This window comes from Lissotriton vulgaris, chromosome 5, assembly GCF_964263255.1.
Source record: "Lissotriton vulgaris chromosome 5, aLisVul1.2, whole genome shotgun sequence".
Classification (NCBI taxonomy): Eukaryota; Metazoa; Chordata; class Amphibia; order Caudata; family Salamandridae; genus Lissotriton; species Lissotriton vulgaris.
Window position 1 is genome coordinate 1,504,189,617 of NC_141693.1, and position 17,769 is coordinate 1,504,207,385.

Consider the following 17,769-nt stretch of genomic DNA (forward strand, 5'->3'; position numbering starts at 1 on the left):
ACTACTGCAATAACTTTAAATGACCTAAAAAAGAGATTGCAGAATTTCTCAAACATTCTATTATGATATCTTAAAAGCTGCACGTATTTGTAATTCGGGGGGTCACCTCTGTAATTTCTGGGATACAGTCTTTAAGTTCATTATCATGATGTTGAGTCAGATCAGAAACGTTGACACGCAGACCATCATATCCTGGATTGCAGATCATAAATACAATCATCCTTTTTTTCTGCCACTGTTTCTCACAAACCTATTACTTGCTCAGCTGTTGAAAGATAACGATTCACCACACTGTTCAGAATAGTGGAATGAAATATGAGAATGATTTTCATTCTTCAGAAAGTGTTTACTCACTACTCTTCTGCTCCGAAATATTTTTTATAATATGGCACAATTTCTATCCTAATATTAATTGAAGTATTGGTATTTTATCTTTAAGGTCATTCATCTTTATCCACTTAGTATGCAATCATAGATTTGTAAGTCGTCAGCTTTTATTCTGTGTCTGCTGCTTATATTAAACGTGTGGTACCATTCCACTACAGTAATGAAGGAGGAGATGCACAAGATGGCGACTGAAAAGACAGACTCAAATCCGTGAAAAGAGATGAGTTTGCAAGACCTCAGTAGAGATGAGGGTTGGAAAGAAATAAACCAAGCTAATGAGTTCAAATCCCCACTTCACTGTTGCTAGGAATAAAAAAGACAAACTAGTAAGACCAGGCCATTACTCAAAAGCAGCAGCTTGAAAAGATCCAGAAAATCTAAAGCTGTACACCTCCTCTCTCCTTCCACAAGCAGGCTCCCAGTGGGGGGAGCATCACGCTGAGGGGAAATCCCAAAGGAAAATATATATATATATTCAAATGTTGTCCTACAAGCATTCCACCAAAGAATTCAAGCCGACATTTTCACCCGAACTTGTTGGTTCAAGGGATGGGTCTAATCCAAAAATAGAAAGCTGTAGGACAATGTGTTCATATGTACCCACAATTAACGACTGAGGAAAGAAATCCAAAGAGCAGCAGACCAATTGTCAATCTGAAACCTCCAAATAAGCGAGTAAAGACAAAATTTAGGATGTTGACATATTTATCTATATCTCTGCAGGACGACTGAAATGGAAGATCTACCAGATGCATGTTTAAGATGAACGCCTACCTTGCTAACTCTGAACACTTTGATTCTAAGAAAATAATGTTTTCTCCCTTTGTCTTAAATGTTAAATATGTAAAATGTAGATGTGTATTCTGCCATTATATGAAATGTAGTATCCATCCACTAACTGTTTCGTCACCTTTCATGTTGAACATTTCTCTATGCATGCATTCTGCAACACATGACTTGCTATACTGCCTTCTTAGTGCGTACACTGTTTCATTCCTACATGAATGTTTTTAATACGTTTTTAAGTCCATAAACAGTTTGGTTAGTTCTAGGACTTGCCTTTTGGCCTAGTCTGCTCCTGTGTTGGTGGTAGTTGCTTATCTCTAATTCTTCCCCCCACCTAGATAAATGGCTTCTGCAGGTCAGCTCTTACCAGAAAGTTCTTCAAGATTTTCACTAGATATCCCAAGAGCTCTGTCATATGGAGCTCAAGATACACCGGCGTCACCGGCACAAGCAACTTAAATGTACATACAGATAATTCTCCGCTTAGGAGGTGTTTCAGGCACAAACCTGTTCTGATAAAATTGAGGAGAATCATGGTGCAAACCAACAACATAAACAAACATGTTTTCTGTGCAAACAGAGAAATGAGGGAAGCTTAATCAATTATCAAGTTGTCACTGGCTTGATGCATGTACATTACATCAACCCAACTTCCAGGGTTAAAAAATGTGAAAGCATGCCCTTAGACAGGTCTCTTACAGAAGATCGTGAGTGGGTCCTCAGCTACCAAGTTCTCGCAGAAGTCTTCAACCTGTTGGGATCTAACATATATTTAGGTTTCTGCAACACTATGAAATGCAAAAACCTCTTTTGGTCCAGGTATTAAACCAAACTCAAATAGTAATGCATTTTTGAACAACTGGTCAGGCATTTGTTTGTGCTTCAAACCCATTCCTCATTGGCAGAAGGTCATACCCCAGCTGAAGAAGGCCAGAACTAAAACTGTTCTTATTGTTCAAAGCTGCAAGGCCAGTGAAAAAATCTAGATTTGCCTACTTTTAGGACGGTCCTATATGAGACTGGCAGTTAGCCTAGACCTCCTCTCCAAGATGGGCAGTGGCTTTCTGCAGCACAACCTTCTACAAGTGTGCTTAAATGCCTGACTCCTTAATTCTTAACCAGTGGACATGTTACCTACATGCATGAACATTCTGAAAGAGGTCCTGCATCCAGCTACAAGGTTACCTTTTATCTTCACATTGGAGGTATGTCAATAGGAGACAGCAGTTCTTTATCTCAATAGTCCTAGGATTGTGTATCTACCCTTAGAAAAATACTTTATTTCTCTTAGGAGTTAAATGTGTCACTTTTTTTGCCAGTGCTTACATTTGACCTACATCACTATTTGTGGGAGATTCTTTTTAGCTGCCATTACATCATACATGAGGGTTTGTTTAAACACAAACTGAACTGTGTTGAAGCAGAAGAAAAAAGTGAAAGTAACTCCAAGCATTTTTTCTTCAAACGTCCCAATTTATCCTTCACCGGTCTTCTTTTGCTAATGTGTCTTCCTGGCATAGACGTGAAAGAGATCTAAGGTATTTAAGTCCCTAAGTTAAGATTTTGATGGAACCAAAGATATTCAGCAAACCAAACGATGTTTGCAAATATTAGTGCTAGTCAAACTGGATAGCAATTTTTAAACATACCTTACCAGGACTATTGATTCCTGAATCTTCAAATACCATACCATCAGAAGATTAACTGATCATAAAGCAGTCACCGTGAGGAAAGACAGCCACTACTGCTGTTCTCAGCAATGTTCATGGTAATGACATTTGTAGAGCTGCCTTTTGGAGCTAATTCTATTCCTTTTCAAGAAAACGCCATCTTGACTCTGATTTTAGGGTCATCATCGAAACCTAGCTACAAAAGCTGTTTAAATTAGATCAAGTATTTCTTCTGAAGTATATCAGCTTCTCCTATAGTCTCCAGCCTCTCACATCCTCCTTCTGATTAGGGCCTGGCTTTGTACCTTGGGCTAGTGTTTACGACTAAAAACAAAGGTCCCATGATTGATAAGGGATGGTTTGAGCCTCTGCTGTTCCTTACTAGAAACAGAAGTTATTTGGGGCCCCAGCGGCCTGTTTCACCCTACTAAGATCAATGTTACTCAGACCCCAGATATGTTTTTTTATCTCATTCAGAACATAGATATAATTCATGCCCCTCAGTTTATGCCGTTTAGCAAAAAGAAGGTGTATTCAGACAATTACGGGAATGGCCTTTCGTCAAAATTTCAAGATGCACTAATTGGCTTTGAGGGGTCCATTTCTCCACAATCACAGTATCTGTCACAGAAGGACTATGAGGGTAAGATGGATCTGGAGTCTACCTTGCTCCACCGTTACTCAAGCTGACCCACATGGAACCACTCCTTAACTGTTACGACAAGGTGCAGTGTTTACTCTTAGGACTGATCTTGTGACGTAGTCTTTCAGTTCCATCAGAGCCAGAATCACCCCCTAACATGAAGCTGGGGATGGGCCTCCCCAAGAAGAAACCTTCTTGCTCTGAGTCTGATGATGAGGAGCAGGTGGGACACCTGGATTCTTCATGTCTGGTGCCCACATGGCTGCTTGCTGCCTTTCCTGGGAGACTCTGCCCGTGGGCAACCATGTTATCAGGGGATCTAAAATGTTCCTGTGAAGGAATCTTGTTCATCCAAATCTGCCCCTTATTGCTCGTTCTGATAGAGTTGCCATGGTGCTGCTGCTCCTTGTAGGGCTGAAGTACAGTGGATGCTGATGTCTTGCTGTCTTCTGCTGGAGGCTCCATAGCTGAATCAGGTGGGCCTGGCCCAAAGGAACATTTGTGTCTTGTAGTCATGTCCTCCAGGTAGAGGTTCTTGTGGATGGAAAGCGAGGATAAGGAGGGTAAAGCTTTCTGAACGGCTGAATCTGTGTACGAGAGCATGAAAAACAACATCAGCATCATTAATCAGCCATAAGAAACCGTGAGTAAAAACTTGTTATGAATTTGGTCACAAGATGCCAATGTGAGACACCAAAAGTCTCATTCATTTTGGGTGCCTTTCACCAAGGAGTTCAATCACACACACCCACAAAATCTCAACATTTGCAGCAAAGTCGAATGGGTTGCTCTTTGAAAGGTTGAGAAGGATGACAGAGAGTATGCGGACTGAGTAGACTTATTGCACTATGGACTGCTAATGGCAAACTGAGGAAACTGGTGGGGATTTCGAGACCGCTTTCTAGGTCTGTGTTATTGATGATATCAAAATGACATATAACCTGTACCTCGTTCTGCTTGTTCTTGTTCATCTATTAGTTCTAAAGGTACAAAGTACATGATAACACATGTAGGAAATGTGCTACTTTTCATTGCCCTTGTGCTGGGCAAATGGTTTTATAGTGCCTAATAAACAGAATTTACAACAACAAAACAAAAAATGTAGCAGCAAAGTCTTGTGGTGTGTGATCCTCACCTCTGAGAACACTCACTTGCAGCATTTTATAGACTCCCACACCCATTAAGTAGGACGGCAGTATGAGTGACTTTTATTGTGTATTAAAACCTTTCTTCAGAAGTGTATGATGTCTTGTGATTGAGGAAATCATAATACACAAATTAATTTCTTTGACTTTTAGAGTGGGGTAGGTTTATTCTAATGGAAGTTTTAAAGACTCAAATCTTTAAAGAATGCTACATCACCATGAATTAACTGACCACAGCCCAGCTATCTCCCCTGCCACCTGTCTTTATGCTTGCCTTCGGCCCTTTACAGTGCTCCACTGCCTTTTGGCTAGGTCTGTGCTATAGAACTATCATATAGATACATACATAATGACCTGAGGCACCTAGACCTGAAAGTTCATCTAGAGCAGTATAGAGGGAAAGGGCGGGGGGGGGGGGAAGCGATAAGCGTTTCAGATACCAATTTTGTTGTTCAGAGGCCAACACATCTATTGGTAAATTAGTGGAAATCCTGCCAAGTCAGTGCCGTAGCCTGACGAGCTACTGCAGACTCTTTGGCAGCCCTTTCTATCTTTTGGAGACAGTGCCCTGCCATGAACTTAGAGGACTCCAAAGAGACCAGGCTACAACTGGAGATGCTGTTCATTTAATATAATCGAAGTAAACTTTACATTTGGTCTTTATTTTCAAGTAACCTGAATGTCAAATCTATTTGTAAAGGCTAGAAGCTTTATGAATAATGTTGACAATCCCCGCTCTCAGTTAGCATGATATATTAAAAGCCATGGCTTCTGATGTGTCAAAGGTTGGCTTTGAAATACCTATGACATCTTGGGCGGACTTATAGCCTGCACATTTCACATTCTATCAGCAAGGGCTGTATGGTGTTAGCCGATGCAAAGATTAGGAGTGTTTGTTTCAAGTGGACTTTGTGTGTGACAACCATCTGAGCCATTGTGCCAAATAATTATTTTCTGGTCCTAGATCCGCCGCTATATTCCATTTCACCCTCCTCTCGAACACTGAAAACTGCACTTTTCATTTTTATATAGGTGCTACATTACTAGTGTACAGAAGTTCATATAAATGATATCCCAATCCACTGTTGCCATGTGACGGTGTGAGCTACAGGTGCATTAACATAATGAGCTATTTTGCTTGTCCCCTAAGGGTTGTGCTGGTGGGGAGTGAGTGTGCCCCTTTAGAGACATTCTTCTTTAGGGATCATAATGATCAGTCCTGTCTCTCTGCCACCCTTCAGATTGGGGCATGTGGTCTTAGCACATGAAAGTAGTAGAACACTTTGGCCCTCATTTACAATGAGCAGCAAGCCTTCCTGCATTGTTGCCGTGCATCAAAATAAAAGGGCAGGAATGCACCATATCTACAAGATACGGTGCATTCCTGTCCTTCCTACCAGCGCCAGCGCACAAACCGCAACTATGCGCCAGCGCAGACACCCTTGCATCATTTTGCAAGGGTGCCTGCGCTGAGGGTTAAGATTCCTGCACAAAAACAATCGTTAAAGGCATTTTGCTCTTTCTATGCATGCTGCAGAGTTATGCGTGAAAGGGAAACATATTTACAAAGCCATGACAAGTTACGCAGGGTGACTTTACATGGACTTGTAAATATGGGGAAGCCCATTGCGTTGCTGGTACGTCAATAAAAGTGATGCACCGATGGAGCAATGGCTTGTAAATAAGCCCCTTTATGTCTAAGCTTATTAATGAAGTATCCTGTAAGCATTCCGCTCACTGAAGAATACTTTGTTTGAGGGATAATTGAGACCCAGCTTTCTACTTTTTACAGAACAGAACATTAAAGTGCAGGAGGAACTTCTCAGTTCCTTCGTACTCTGGTGACCTCAGCACAAACAAACATTCTATCCACAGCCCATGATAAAAATGGAAGAAAATCAGAACCCTCAATTACTAACGTGCCTGTGTGCAACATGCAGGTAACTCATTAAACAGTACCATATCAACTCCTTAAATAATTTAGACAACACTCAAGTTTAATACCCTCATATTATTCTATAAAGAAAAAAATAAAATCATAAGATCCTTCATCAAATTGAGAAAATCAAGCTTGCTTCTGCTCATTGATCTACCCCACTGTGCTGCATCCCACAGTGGACACCCTTCAAACCTCTTGCAGACCATGCCTATATACTTAACTTTCTCAAAGCCACCTTTTATGAAGCTGTTGTACCACCATCCTTTGTAAAAGCCCGCTCACTTATTTGATATCATCAACACTTCCCAGAAGCTCTCAAGACAGTCCAGAATCTCTAACTACAGAGGAAACCCACACAGCTGGCCCTCACTCATCTACACTTTATTGGAAACATAAACGAAAAAGGAGTCTACACCGAACTCTGAGCTGACATCAAAGGAAACTGTCTCCTGCATGACTTCTAATCCTGTTTTGAAACACACTGCAGGACAGAAACAGCTACTTTACAAATCATGGACAATGTCCTCTTGACCATAAGTAGAGATTGCCCCTCCCTTCTGATAATGTTTGAGCGATTGAGCCCCATCGACCATTCCAACCTCATCAACATCTTGCAGTTTCAGATAAGATTCACTGTTTATGTCCTCCAGTGGTTGCCCTCCTACCTCGCCAACTTACACCAATTTGTTAATGCACACACCTCCAAATCCCAGAGGCTCCGCATCACCTGTAATCCTCAACATAGAAACCCTTCAAACTCTACTTATTCATAACAGCATCAGAATACATCAATGTGCCAAAGAGACGCGACTCTACACAAATATCTCGTACGTTCCAGACATCTAATCCAGTTTCGAAACACACTGCCGGACAGAAACAAATACTTTACAAATCATGGACAATGTCCTCTTGACCATAAATAAAGATGGCCTCTCCCTTTTGATAATGTTTTAGCTATCGCGATACATCGACCATACCAACCTCATCAACATCTTGCAGTTTCAGATAGGATTCACTGTTTATGTCCTTAAGAGGTTGCCCTCCTACCTCTCCAAACAACATCAATTTGTTAATTTGCGTTCCTCCAAATCTCAGAAGCTCTCCATCCCCAGCTGAATTCCGTAAGGATTCATCTTGTCCCCTGTAATCTTCAATATAGAAACCCTTCAAACTCTTCTCATTCATAGCAGCATCAAAATACATCAATATGCCAAAGACACAAACATCTCATACGTTCCAGCACATCCTCCATATATGGATGTCCAGCACCTAAAGAAACTGCAATCTAATTTTATCATAAGTGACTTCTTTCTCTTTGCCAAGAACAAGCAATAGTCAACACCTGGCTCGATGATATTAACGTGGTGGCACTGAAACCCAATTTTCAACCAATGACAGGTCACTAGGATTCACCCTTAACACTGACCTTGAACTCCAGGAACAATTCGCCAAGAAACCCAATATGGCTTTTTACCATGTCCCACTGAAGGAAGTGAAACCAATCCTCCCAGACAGCGATTTTATAACTGACATTCAAGCCCTTGTGCTCTCGCATCATCTTCAGACCCTGCTGCATCATTTACAAAATCATTAGGACTAGTATTCCTGCCTCTCTGGCTATAACACTCACTCTCTACGATGGCTCTTGGTTATTTCCGTAGCATTAACTGTCATCAGACTGGAGACAAAGTGTATGAAAGAAAAAGTTAGACAACAGGTCTTCTCCATCTATGCAATATTGTGTTTGAAACAACCTCTCCAGGACCACCTCTACCCATCATCAAAGTAGGAGAGAGTTGAAGACACCACTATAAAGGACACAATATCATGCCAAAGTAAATAATCCACCTTTCTACTAAGTACCCTTTAAAGGAAAGTACCCCATTTTGTCATGGTACTCCCCACTTTTTGCGTCTTAATTGATGCAATTTTGATAGAAGTGCACTGAGTTCCTGCTAACCAGGTCCCCAGTGCCAGATCTCTTTCCTTAAAACTGTACAATTGTTCCCCAATTGGCAACACCTTTAGCACCTCTGTATATCCCTAGTAGATGGTACCCCTGGTACCTAGGGCAAGGGTACTAAGGAGGGTACCTAAGGGCTGCAGCATGTATTGTGTCACCCTAAGGGATCTTTCACCACACCCATGCAAACTGCCATTGCAGGCAGCATGACATGGTGCAGACACAAGTGAAAACACAACATGGCACACCTTTTGTATGACATGCCTGCAAACACTGCATACAATATATGTAAGTCACCCCTACAGAAAGCCTTACAGCCCTAATGTAGGGCGCATTACATTACATGTGTGGTCTTATCTTCAGTAACAGATATGCACCTGTGATGTCTAAGTCCATTCTTAGATGTTCCAAGTGAACAGGGAAGTCATCTTAAGTATATGTACTGGGCACTAGTGATCATGAGTTCCCCAGCTACAGGATGGCTTCACCAAACCCATAGATGTTTGGTATTTCAAATATCCCATATTAATAAACCCACACTGATTTCAGTGATGAATTTATTGATACATGCACCAAGAGGATACCTTAGAGGTACCCCCTGAAAACCTACTTGTCCACTAGTGTGCTGGCTGAGTGGTACAGTCCTGCCTGCCACCACAGATGTGCTTCTGACCCCCTACGAGGTGAAATCCCCACTCTCAGAGGTAGGAACACTGCCTGCTCTAGCAGGAGGTGTTTACACCTACTCCAAACAGGATGGCTAGCAATCAGCCTTACCAAGGCCAGAGGCTTCAAAGCCTTTGCCACCATAGATATGTGACCCTGGCATCCCCCAGACCTGGCAGGTGCCACCCTCTGCCCTGAGGCCCATTTGAAACCACAATAGACGGGAAATTAGTAGACGTGGAGCACACTCAGGTCAGACACACCCCTGACGTGCCCCACTCAAGGAAAATTCAGCCATCTTGGTGATGGCAGAATTTGGGAAATGGGGACAGGATTATGCCCACTTTCCACAGGAATTGATAATATAGAGGGGTTAGTGACCCCAAGGGTAAGTAGTCGATTAGCTTCTACTCTTCACTCCCCTAATGTCCCTAAATGTAGTACTTATGTGGCCCCCCTATATCCAGAACTTCAGATTCCACTAACTAAAATGAAGAGCCCACCCCTGCAAGAACTGAAGACTGCTGTGGACTTTTGGCACCAAACCCTGCTTGCGGCACAGAAACTCGACAATTGCAAGACCTGAATCGTCCTGCAGCTGTTAATCCTCCACAAGCCTTGGAGGGTTGCCAGCACTTCGCCAAGCAGTCAGTACCTCACTTTGAGTAGAGGAGCTACTCCCCTGCCGCCTGCAGGCACCGACTGCCAAGTCTGGTTTATAGAAACTGCCGTCCATCATGTCACCGAGCAGTGGCCGCCCAGTAAAAGGTCTGCGCACTCTAGGAGATTAGATCCATCTTCCTGCCAAGCCTGAAAACGCCAGGACCTCACAAGCCCTCCTGCACCAATACCCTTGCCGCAACCAAAGCTTATTGAAAGTCCAGTCTGGACTACAATGACAGCCGTCTAGGGATGCCAGCACCTCAGATGCTAACCTATAGAGTAACCCAGCTGTCCTGTTTGGGTCTCCCTTGCTGCTCCTGACAAACAATAGTGAGTGCCTTGACGCACAAAAGCCAACCAATTACAAAACACCCTGCAGCCGAGCCGTGTTGGGCGGAAGGTTGCCATCCTGTCCAGCACCTCTGCACCTGGACTAAGTAGGGCAGATAAGACCGATCTGCTGGTGGAGCTTTGGTCGTTGTCCCTCTACCACCTCACGACCAAAAGTTGTCCCACAAAAAAGTAATGAAAGTATATGTATGCAGTGAATGTTATTTCTCCCATAAAAAAGCATTACACGTAAAAACACACTGTTGATTAACATTTCTAAAACTGTAAAAAGTCTAATACGAAAAAGTCCTTACCTCTTTACAAAGTACTTGGTTTCAAAATATATATAAAAATACCTCTAAATTGGTGTGGATCTCCTTTTTAAATGTGTGAATCATTTATTGACTCTGTGTGTGCAACAAAGGCCTAACACTCCTCTCTGATAAGCCTAAGGCTGCTAGACCACACTAGCCTAGATAGAGCACCTTGGAATCGCTAGAGCAAGCCCTGTCCACTCATAAGGGATACCTAGGCTCTTTACACAGCATACCTCTTTTTGGTATACTATATAAAGAGCCAGCTTCCTACACACTTACCCTGCCTAGATTCAGACCCTGATAGCGTCCCTGGAGAAGTCCCTCTGCATTTCAACTAGGTCATCTCTATAAAAGTATCACATATACATATCTACTTTCTTCCTTAAAATCAAGAAGTAGTTGGAATCAATTAGAAAGATATGTGGCTCCACTAATACTGTCGACTACAAAGGATATCAGGCTAATTATTGCGCCCTGGCCTGAGACCCACAGTCCCTTCAGTCCAAATGAGCACTAATTCCAACAAGTATTTGCAATGCAATAGGTCTCGCATTTACGTGAGTTTAAGCTACTGCCATTGTAAATGACAGTGCCTTTGAGTTATGTTTTAGCCATTGAGAATGCCAATAGCTCAAACTTGCGTAACTGCGAGACCTATTGCATTGCAAATGCTTGTTTCACTATCTCCATCTTTGCTGTTTCGTAATGTTGACATGTACGGTTTTGCCCCCCAGCCACCCTAAATATGCCTCTTTTCTGCGGAGCTTGAGTTTCTACACGCCACCCCCTCTGCATCCTAAGCTGGTTTTAGCTTTAACTTTCACTTTCTCCAGAATAGAAACTTAACTCAATCCACGGTGGGACACAGGGACCGGGAGAAAATGAGGGTGGACCGGAGGAACAGCAGACAAACACATCGCCGTACAACAGAGTCAGGTAGGTGCTTTTATGTTTTTTTTCTGCTTGAAAAACCGAATAAAGATTTTGAAAGAAAGAGTCGGGTAGGAATGGAGAAAAGGCTGCCCTGGGGGCCAGCACGGGACACCAGCACGGGCAGAATCGATAATAACCACAGCTCGTGTCGTCTGTCAGGTTTCACAATTACCAACACAAACGACGTACGATTTACCAGTCTATGAAATCTAAGGGGCTTATTTACAAGCCCCTTGCGCCGCCTGTAGGTCCCTTTTTCCCATATTAAAAGTGACGCACCGGCGGCGCAAGGGGCTTGTAAATAAGTCCCTTAGTTTTTCAGTTTGCCAGATTCAAATTCTTAATTTAGTAGTAGTGTAAAAGAATGTAAATGGAACTGAAGCAGATTTTAATCACTCATCCACGTTAGGTGCACAAGGGAAACCAAGAAAGCCCCTCCAGCATGGGGGAGGGGCGGGGGAGTGCTACAGGGTGGTCCAGCTTCAGTACAAACATTCAGGAAGTGGACCACGGAGCGCATGGGCATTGGACCCTTCATATCCACGCCATCATAGAGTGCGCAAAAACACAGAATAACTGTCGTAGCTTTTTGCATTAAAAACTTGCACCGGGACACTCCTCTGAGTATCTGCGCGCTCTACAAATCCCATTCATCATCATCAAATCTAAACCTTTGCTTCAAATTCCGCTCTTTCATTTATGTCATCCGTGGGAAATGCGTGTGACGTGATCTCTCCGTCACTTGTTAACTGTGCCTCTACAGGGAAGGACAAATAGGCACGGAAGACAGCTTCTGAGCAAGAGACTAGGGCTAGGCTCAGCTCTGAAGCAGAGGAGAACACAGCACACCAGGACACAGCAAGACTTGTGCTCGAGCTAAATGATGTTTGCTACCTTTTCCCAATACCATATTTTATGTTTCCACGTTAAAGTTTTCAAGCTAGTGTCTTATTAACTGCTGTCAGTATTTCCTTTTCGTAGCACCTTCATCGTAGGAAGCTACAGGGGAGCCCCTCCCGAGGGACCAGGCAAGGAGGTACAGACACCTACTAAGGGCACAGTGGAGTACAGAGGGGGTATGCTGTCTACTCAGTGCAGCCTCCTCAGGGATAGTAAGCGCTATGTCAATGCAATTACAGTGTACATCCTGCCCTCTGCAGCAGACCCGCGTGAGCCCTTGGGGCACTGCTGCCTGAGCTCTTCAGCCTATTGTTAATATGGGTCAGTTAGTCCTATCCTGCACAATCTTCGATCAATAGTATTAAACAAGAGCCTGTAAGTGGGGCGTGTGGCACGTGTGTGAGCATTAAAATAATGCTATTGCAGGAGGCTGACTTGCCTAGGAAGCGGGACAGGAGATGTGCACAGCGCGTGGCTGTACGTGCGCGTACACCTGCTCAAATCGCCAAAAGCTCTGCGCGTGCCCATCTCCTGTCCCACTTTCGAGGCAAGTCCACAACAATAAGCCTCGCTGGTGTCAGCGCTTCGCGCTGCGTACACCAGGCTTGACCGAAAAAGACTAAGTGGATTCAAGTTATGGATTTGTGATACGAGATCTAAAACTTTGGATATCTTGCTGTAAGAGTTCTGCCCCCTTTCGAAAATGGACTGATTGCTCTCTTCATTGCCCTGTTCTTCAGGCAATTTGTTTCTCTTCCACACATTCATCATTGCCTCTGGACAGTATGCATTATTTTTCTGTTCATATGTGCAACTAGTTAATGTGTATGTAACTCTATGTATTTTCCGACAGTATCTAGTTTGCAGGTTGGTTAATTCATATGTAAATATAGACCTATTTCTTGACAGTACCTAGTAATCAATTTGTCCTTTTTAGTCAACTCACTGCCAGGTTTTTGTCTGAGATTCACAATTAAGTAGCAGTACACAGCTTACATGGTTCAACAACTGAGAGGGCGTCAGGATAGTTTGGTATTCCCATACATTTCTAAAATGGCTAATTTACCCTTGTTGTGTCCCTAATATGTGGTCCTTAAAACAGAATACTTTCAAGTGGTTCTCACATTAGAGATAAAACATCTTTATACTTCCCTCTTCCCACTGGGCCCCCTACCTGGGCCTGCAACCATGACTGGGACTGCAACCTTCCATGAGACTGCATGCATTTCACAAGTTCTTCATTCTCTACCTTGTTTTTGCTGCATGTCAACCTGTGTCTTCTCAGTGGTGCTGTATGGTGTGCCTGGGGCCTTATTGCAGGCAGATGACATACCACTGGATCTTCCATCACCATGTTCTTGTCCACTCAAATGTGCATTAGGTCCATTGGCCGTGCTGCCTCCCTCAAGCGCTTGTGTCCCGAATGGTGGAGCCTCAGTGGCGAGGACCTCAATAGACTTGTGGGCCTCTGATTGAAAGTGGCTTGATTCCAGATGCATGCTAGCTGAGATGAAGGCACCACTTTGAGATACCTTGGCTTTGGCTCTGTCTGCTTTCTTGTTCTCATTCACCCACTTGCACTCCGTTGGCTTCACATGTGTTAAATGGGCAGTGCGCAGCCCACCGGCTCCCCTAATGGAGCGCTTGGAGACAGGCGATGGAGCCGACAGGAAGGCGGAGTCTGAAGAGTCTGAGCCAGAGGAAGAGTCAGGCAGTGCTATGCAGGATGCAGAGCACAAAAGCATTCCACCGCATGGAAGAAAGTCCTGGCCGAGGAGGGATCTATGACAGCGATGGCAGCGGAAGCAGCACGCATGCGCATGCCAGTGCTGGCCCTGGTGCGTTACCCGCTCACAGTCCAGGCCTGTGGAGGAAGACCCAAAGACAAGTGTCAGTGTACTCCAGTCTTAAACATATTCATAGTTTCTTTCTGAGCAAAATAGAACATCCAAAATCAAGAATAGCATAAACAGATGATGATTATACATAAGGGATTGGAGGTTTCTGTACCTGTTATAACTAATAAATATTACTTCCATTCTTGATGTGTTGTCCCTCTCACACTGATTACACAAGTCTGTTGCCGTTGGCTCTGCTCGGAAGTCAACTCTTCATGATTGGTGCTTGCCATTCATGGGACTCTAGATTAACATTTTAACTTAAGTACACCAGTGGAGTTTTGGGTAGTAATTCGGAGCATAAAATATTTTTTTTCTTACCACTGTTCTCATGGAAACTTAATGCAATTACTTTTGTTAGTCAACAAAGATCTTGGGTTATTAATAGAAAATCAAATCATCATGTCTGCAAATTGTTTTATCTCTGTGATGTTATATAATTCATCATTAATATCTTTGTATCAGCAGTAATCAGGTGGCACAAGGCGTGACTGGTTCTGGGCTATCTTGTACAAGATCAGGCTCACAGTTACAAACAATGAATAGGCTCATAAAGTACAACCACAATACATTCCGAGGTAGCAATCCACTCATGTGGAACTGAAAGTGGGGATCCCTTTGAAATTCACCAGGAAAATTAGAACAGAGGCGTAAAAGGTTTCTTTTGCTTGGTGTATGGTGATTGTGTGCTCCATTTCAATCCTCACTTATACCACCTCAGAGTTTCATTGTATGGAACAATTAATTGCTGCTGGACACCAACAGTGGGGGCATAAACACGCTAAAGAGAAGATCAATACATGGGTTCTGGGGAGTATAGATCAGGTCAGCAGGAAAATACATTACTATTTTAAGATTTGCGGGGCATATTATCAAGGGGGTTTATCTCTGCTTTTTTGGCTTTAAAAGCCAAGAAAGCGGAGATAAAATTATCTCCCTATTACCTAGCTGTCGCGAACACCAGTTAGCGACAGCTAGTAGGAGATAGCGACAATCTTGGGCCCTGCTTTGCATGTCAGTGATATTTATCACTAATGACATGCAAAGTGGGCGTGCCAAGATGTTAGCGACTGGAAACAGTCGCTAACATCGCTATCTCCTATTACCAACTTTTGGAGAGATTCGCGCTAAGCGCGAATATCTCCAAAAGCTAACACCTGCCCCTCAGCAGTTCTTAGCCATGTTATCCAATGGTAGGTGGATAACATGTCTAAGCGCATTAGCTCGGTAATGCATGAATATCGCTGACTTTTCAGCGATATTCATGCATTTCGGCCGATTTTTATCGCTTAGGAGATAAACCTTGATAATAGCAAGGTTCCTAAGCGATAAAAATCGCCGCAGCTCGGCGATAAAAATATCGCCGCTAAACCAACATACCGATAATTATCGCTAGTTGTTGGTAATATGCCCCATAGTTCTTTAACTGTTTTTTTTGTGCTCATTCCTAGTGTATCCGTCAGGTTGTGTCTTCCACAAACAAAGGTGATCCAGTTCCTGCCCAGATCCCACACGGAGATGGGCGCTCACCAGAGCATTTTCAAATCTTGGGCCCATACTTGCTCTGGGCCTGCTTTCATTTATTCCTTTAGGCCTCCCAAGGTTCCGGCTTTTGCGTTTTTGGGCACATTTGTGATTAAAAACACTGTTATTCCCTCACTGAAATTATAATTTTATTCTTCATTAGGCGAGCATTTTAACTTTTGATTTTATATTATCACCTGTAATATTTCTTAGTGCTATTTTCAACTGAAGTACCTGTCATTTCTTTCTAGGATTATCCAGAATGTGTCATGGTAGGAAGACTTGTCTGGGTTGTGATGTTCTGCATAACAATGTTGTGTGCCTTTGTTTGGGATATAGTCTTGTGCAATTAAGGCCAAGGGAATAGATTACCTTCCAGGTAATAGCCAGGCAATTTAAAGAAAAGCTGGGTTTGGCCACTTACCTCAGTATAATAAATGGTTATTTATAAAATAAGAGCAATAACAAATATATTCTCCTGTATACTGTACTGATAGCTGTATGGCAAAAGGTACAAGGTAGAGGTCAATTAAGACCAAAGTACAGGTCTTACTAGTACATTATGTTTCTAGTACATCATGGAGATTCACACAACCTCAGCCAATATGTATTTCACTCTCTTAGACTGGCTAGCCCAGGGCTTTCACAGGACTGAGAATGTAATGTTATGAGGAGGCTCAAATCAGAAAGTAAATTCAACGGTGAAAGGAGATAAATCAAAATATAGTTGACTGAGGGGAGTGGCCTAGCAGGGGGATGGAGCAAACGCGATGCCCAGGTACTCCGCTCTCCTTCAAATTAAATCAACTTAAATCAGCGCCCTAGTCATGTCTTGCGGCCGCGATAAGCTAAGCAGCACCCTAGACTGCTTAGGTCAAACAAACTTTTCTCACCTGGCTTATATTGTGAGAAGCAAGGTGACAGGCCGAGTCGCGAGGCAGAAGGCAGCCATATTGCAGCACTGAATCCATCTGAATCTGGCTGGGTCCCTTCCTGCCAAGTGGGCCAGAATGAAGCAAAAGTATAATCTCAAACTAGCAAGCAGCACCAAGAAGGAACCAGTGGACGGGGGCTCTCAAGACGGGCTGAGGCGGTCTGAGTGAAACGGCTGGCTACACACATCTATCGGCCTCACTCTATCTATCGCCCTCACTCTATCTAACTATCGGCCTCACTCTATCTTTTGCCCTCACTCTATCTATTGCCCTCACTCTATCTATCGCTCTCACTCTATCTATCGCCCTCACTCTATTTATTGCCCTCACTCTATCTATTGCCCTCACTCTATCTATCTGTCGCCCTCACTCTATCTATCTGTCACCCTCACTCTATCTATCTGTCGCTCTCACTCTATCTATCTGTCGCTCTCACTCTATCTATCTATCGCCCTCACTCTATCTATCGCCCTCACTCTATCTATCGCCCTCACTCTATCTATGGCACTCACTCAATCTATGGCACTCACTCAATCTATCGCACTCACGCAATCTATCGCACTCACTCAATCTATCGCCCTCACTCTATCTATCTATCGCCCTCACTCTATCTATCTATCTATCGCCCTCACTCTATCTATCTATCGCCCTCACTCTATCTATCTATCGCCCTCACTATATCTATCTATCTATTGCCCTCACTCTATCTCCCTGTTCTCTTCTCCTGTGCCGATCTGCTGTTCTCTTCCACCTGCCTCCTTCTTTAACTCCCTGTTCTCTTCTCCTGTGCTGATCTGCTGCTCTCTTCCACCCCACCTCCTTCTTTAACTCCCTGTTCTCTTCTCCTGTGCTGATCTGCTGCTCTCTTCCACCCCGCCTCCTTCTTTAACTCCCTGTTCTTTTCTCCTGTGCTGATCTGCTGTTGTCTTCCACCCGCTTCTTACTTTAACTCCCTGTTCTCTTTTCCTGTGCTTATCTGCTGCTCTCTTCCACCCCACCTCCTTCTTTAACTCCCTGTTCTCTTCTCTTTTCCTGTGCTAATCTGCTGCTCTCTTCCACCCACCACCTCC

The 17,769-nt window shown here is 43.4% G+C and overlaps 1 protein-coding gene across 1 annotated transcript in view; it reads right to left on the minus strand.

The window, feature by feature from the left end:
* Positions 1 to 334: 334 nt before the first annotated feature.
* Positions 335 to 17,769, minus strand: part of PRICKLE4 (prickle planar cell polarity protein 4) — a 180,256-nt gene continuing 162,821 nt past the window's right edge. The window contains exons 7-8 of the mRNA XM_086923529.1: positions 13,592 to 14,206; positions 335 to 4,073 (exon numbers count right to left, since the gene is read on the minus strand). Coding sequence (XP_086779655.1) covers positions 3,559 to 4,073; positions 13,592 to 14,206 — 1,130 coding nt within the window. The 3' untranslated portion in view covers positions 335 to 3,558. The remainder of the gene's footprint in view (positions 4,074 to 13,591; positions 14,207 to 17,769) is intronic.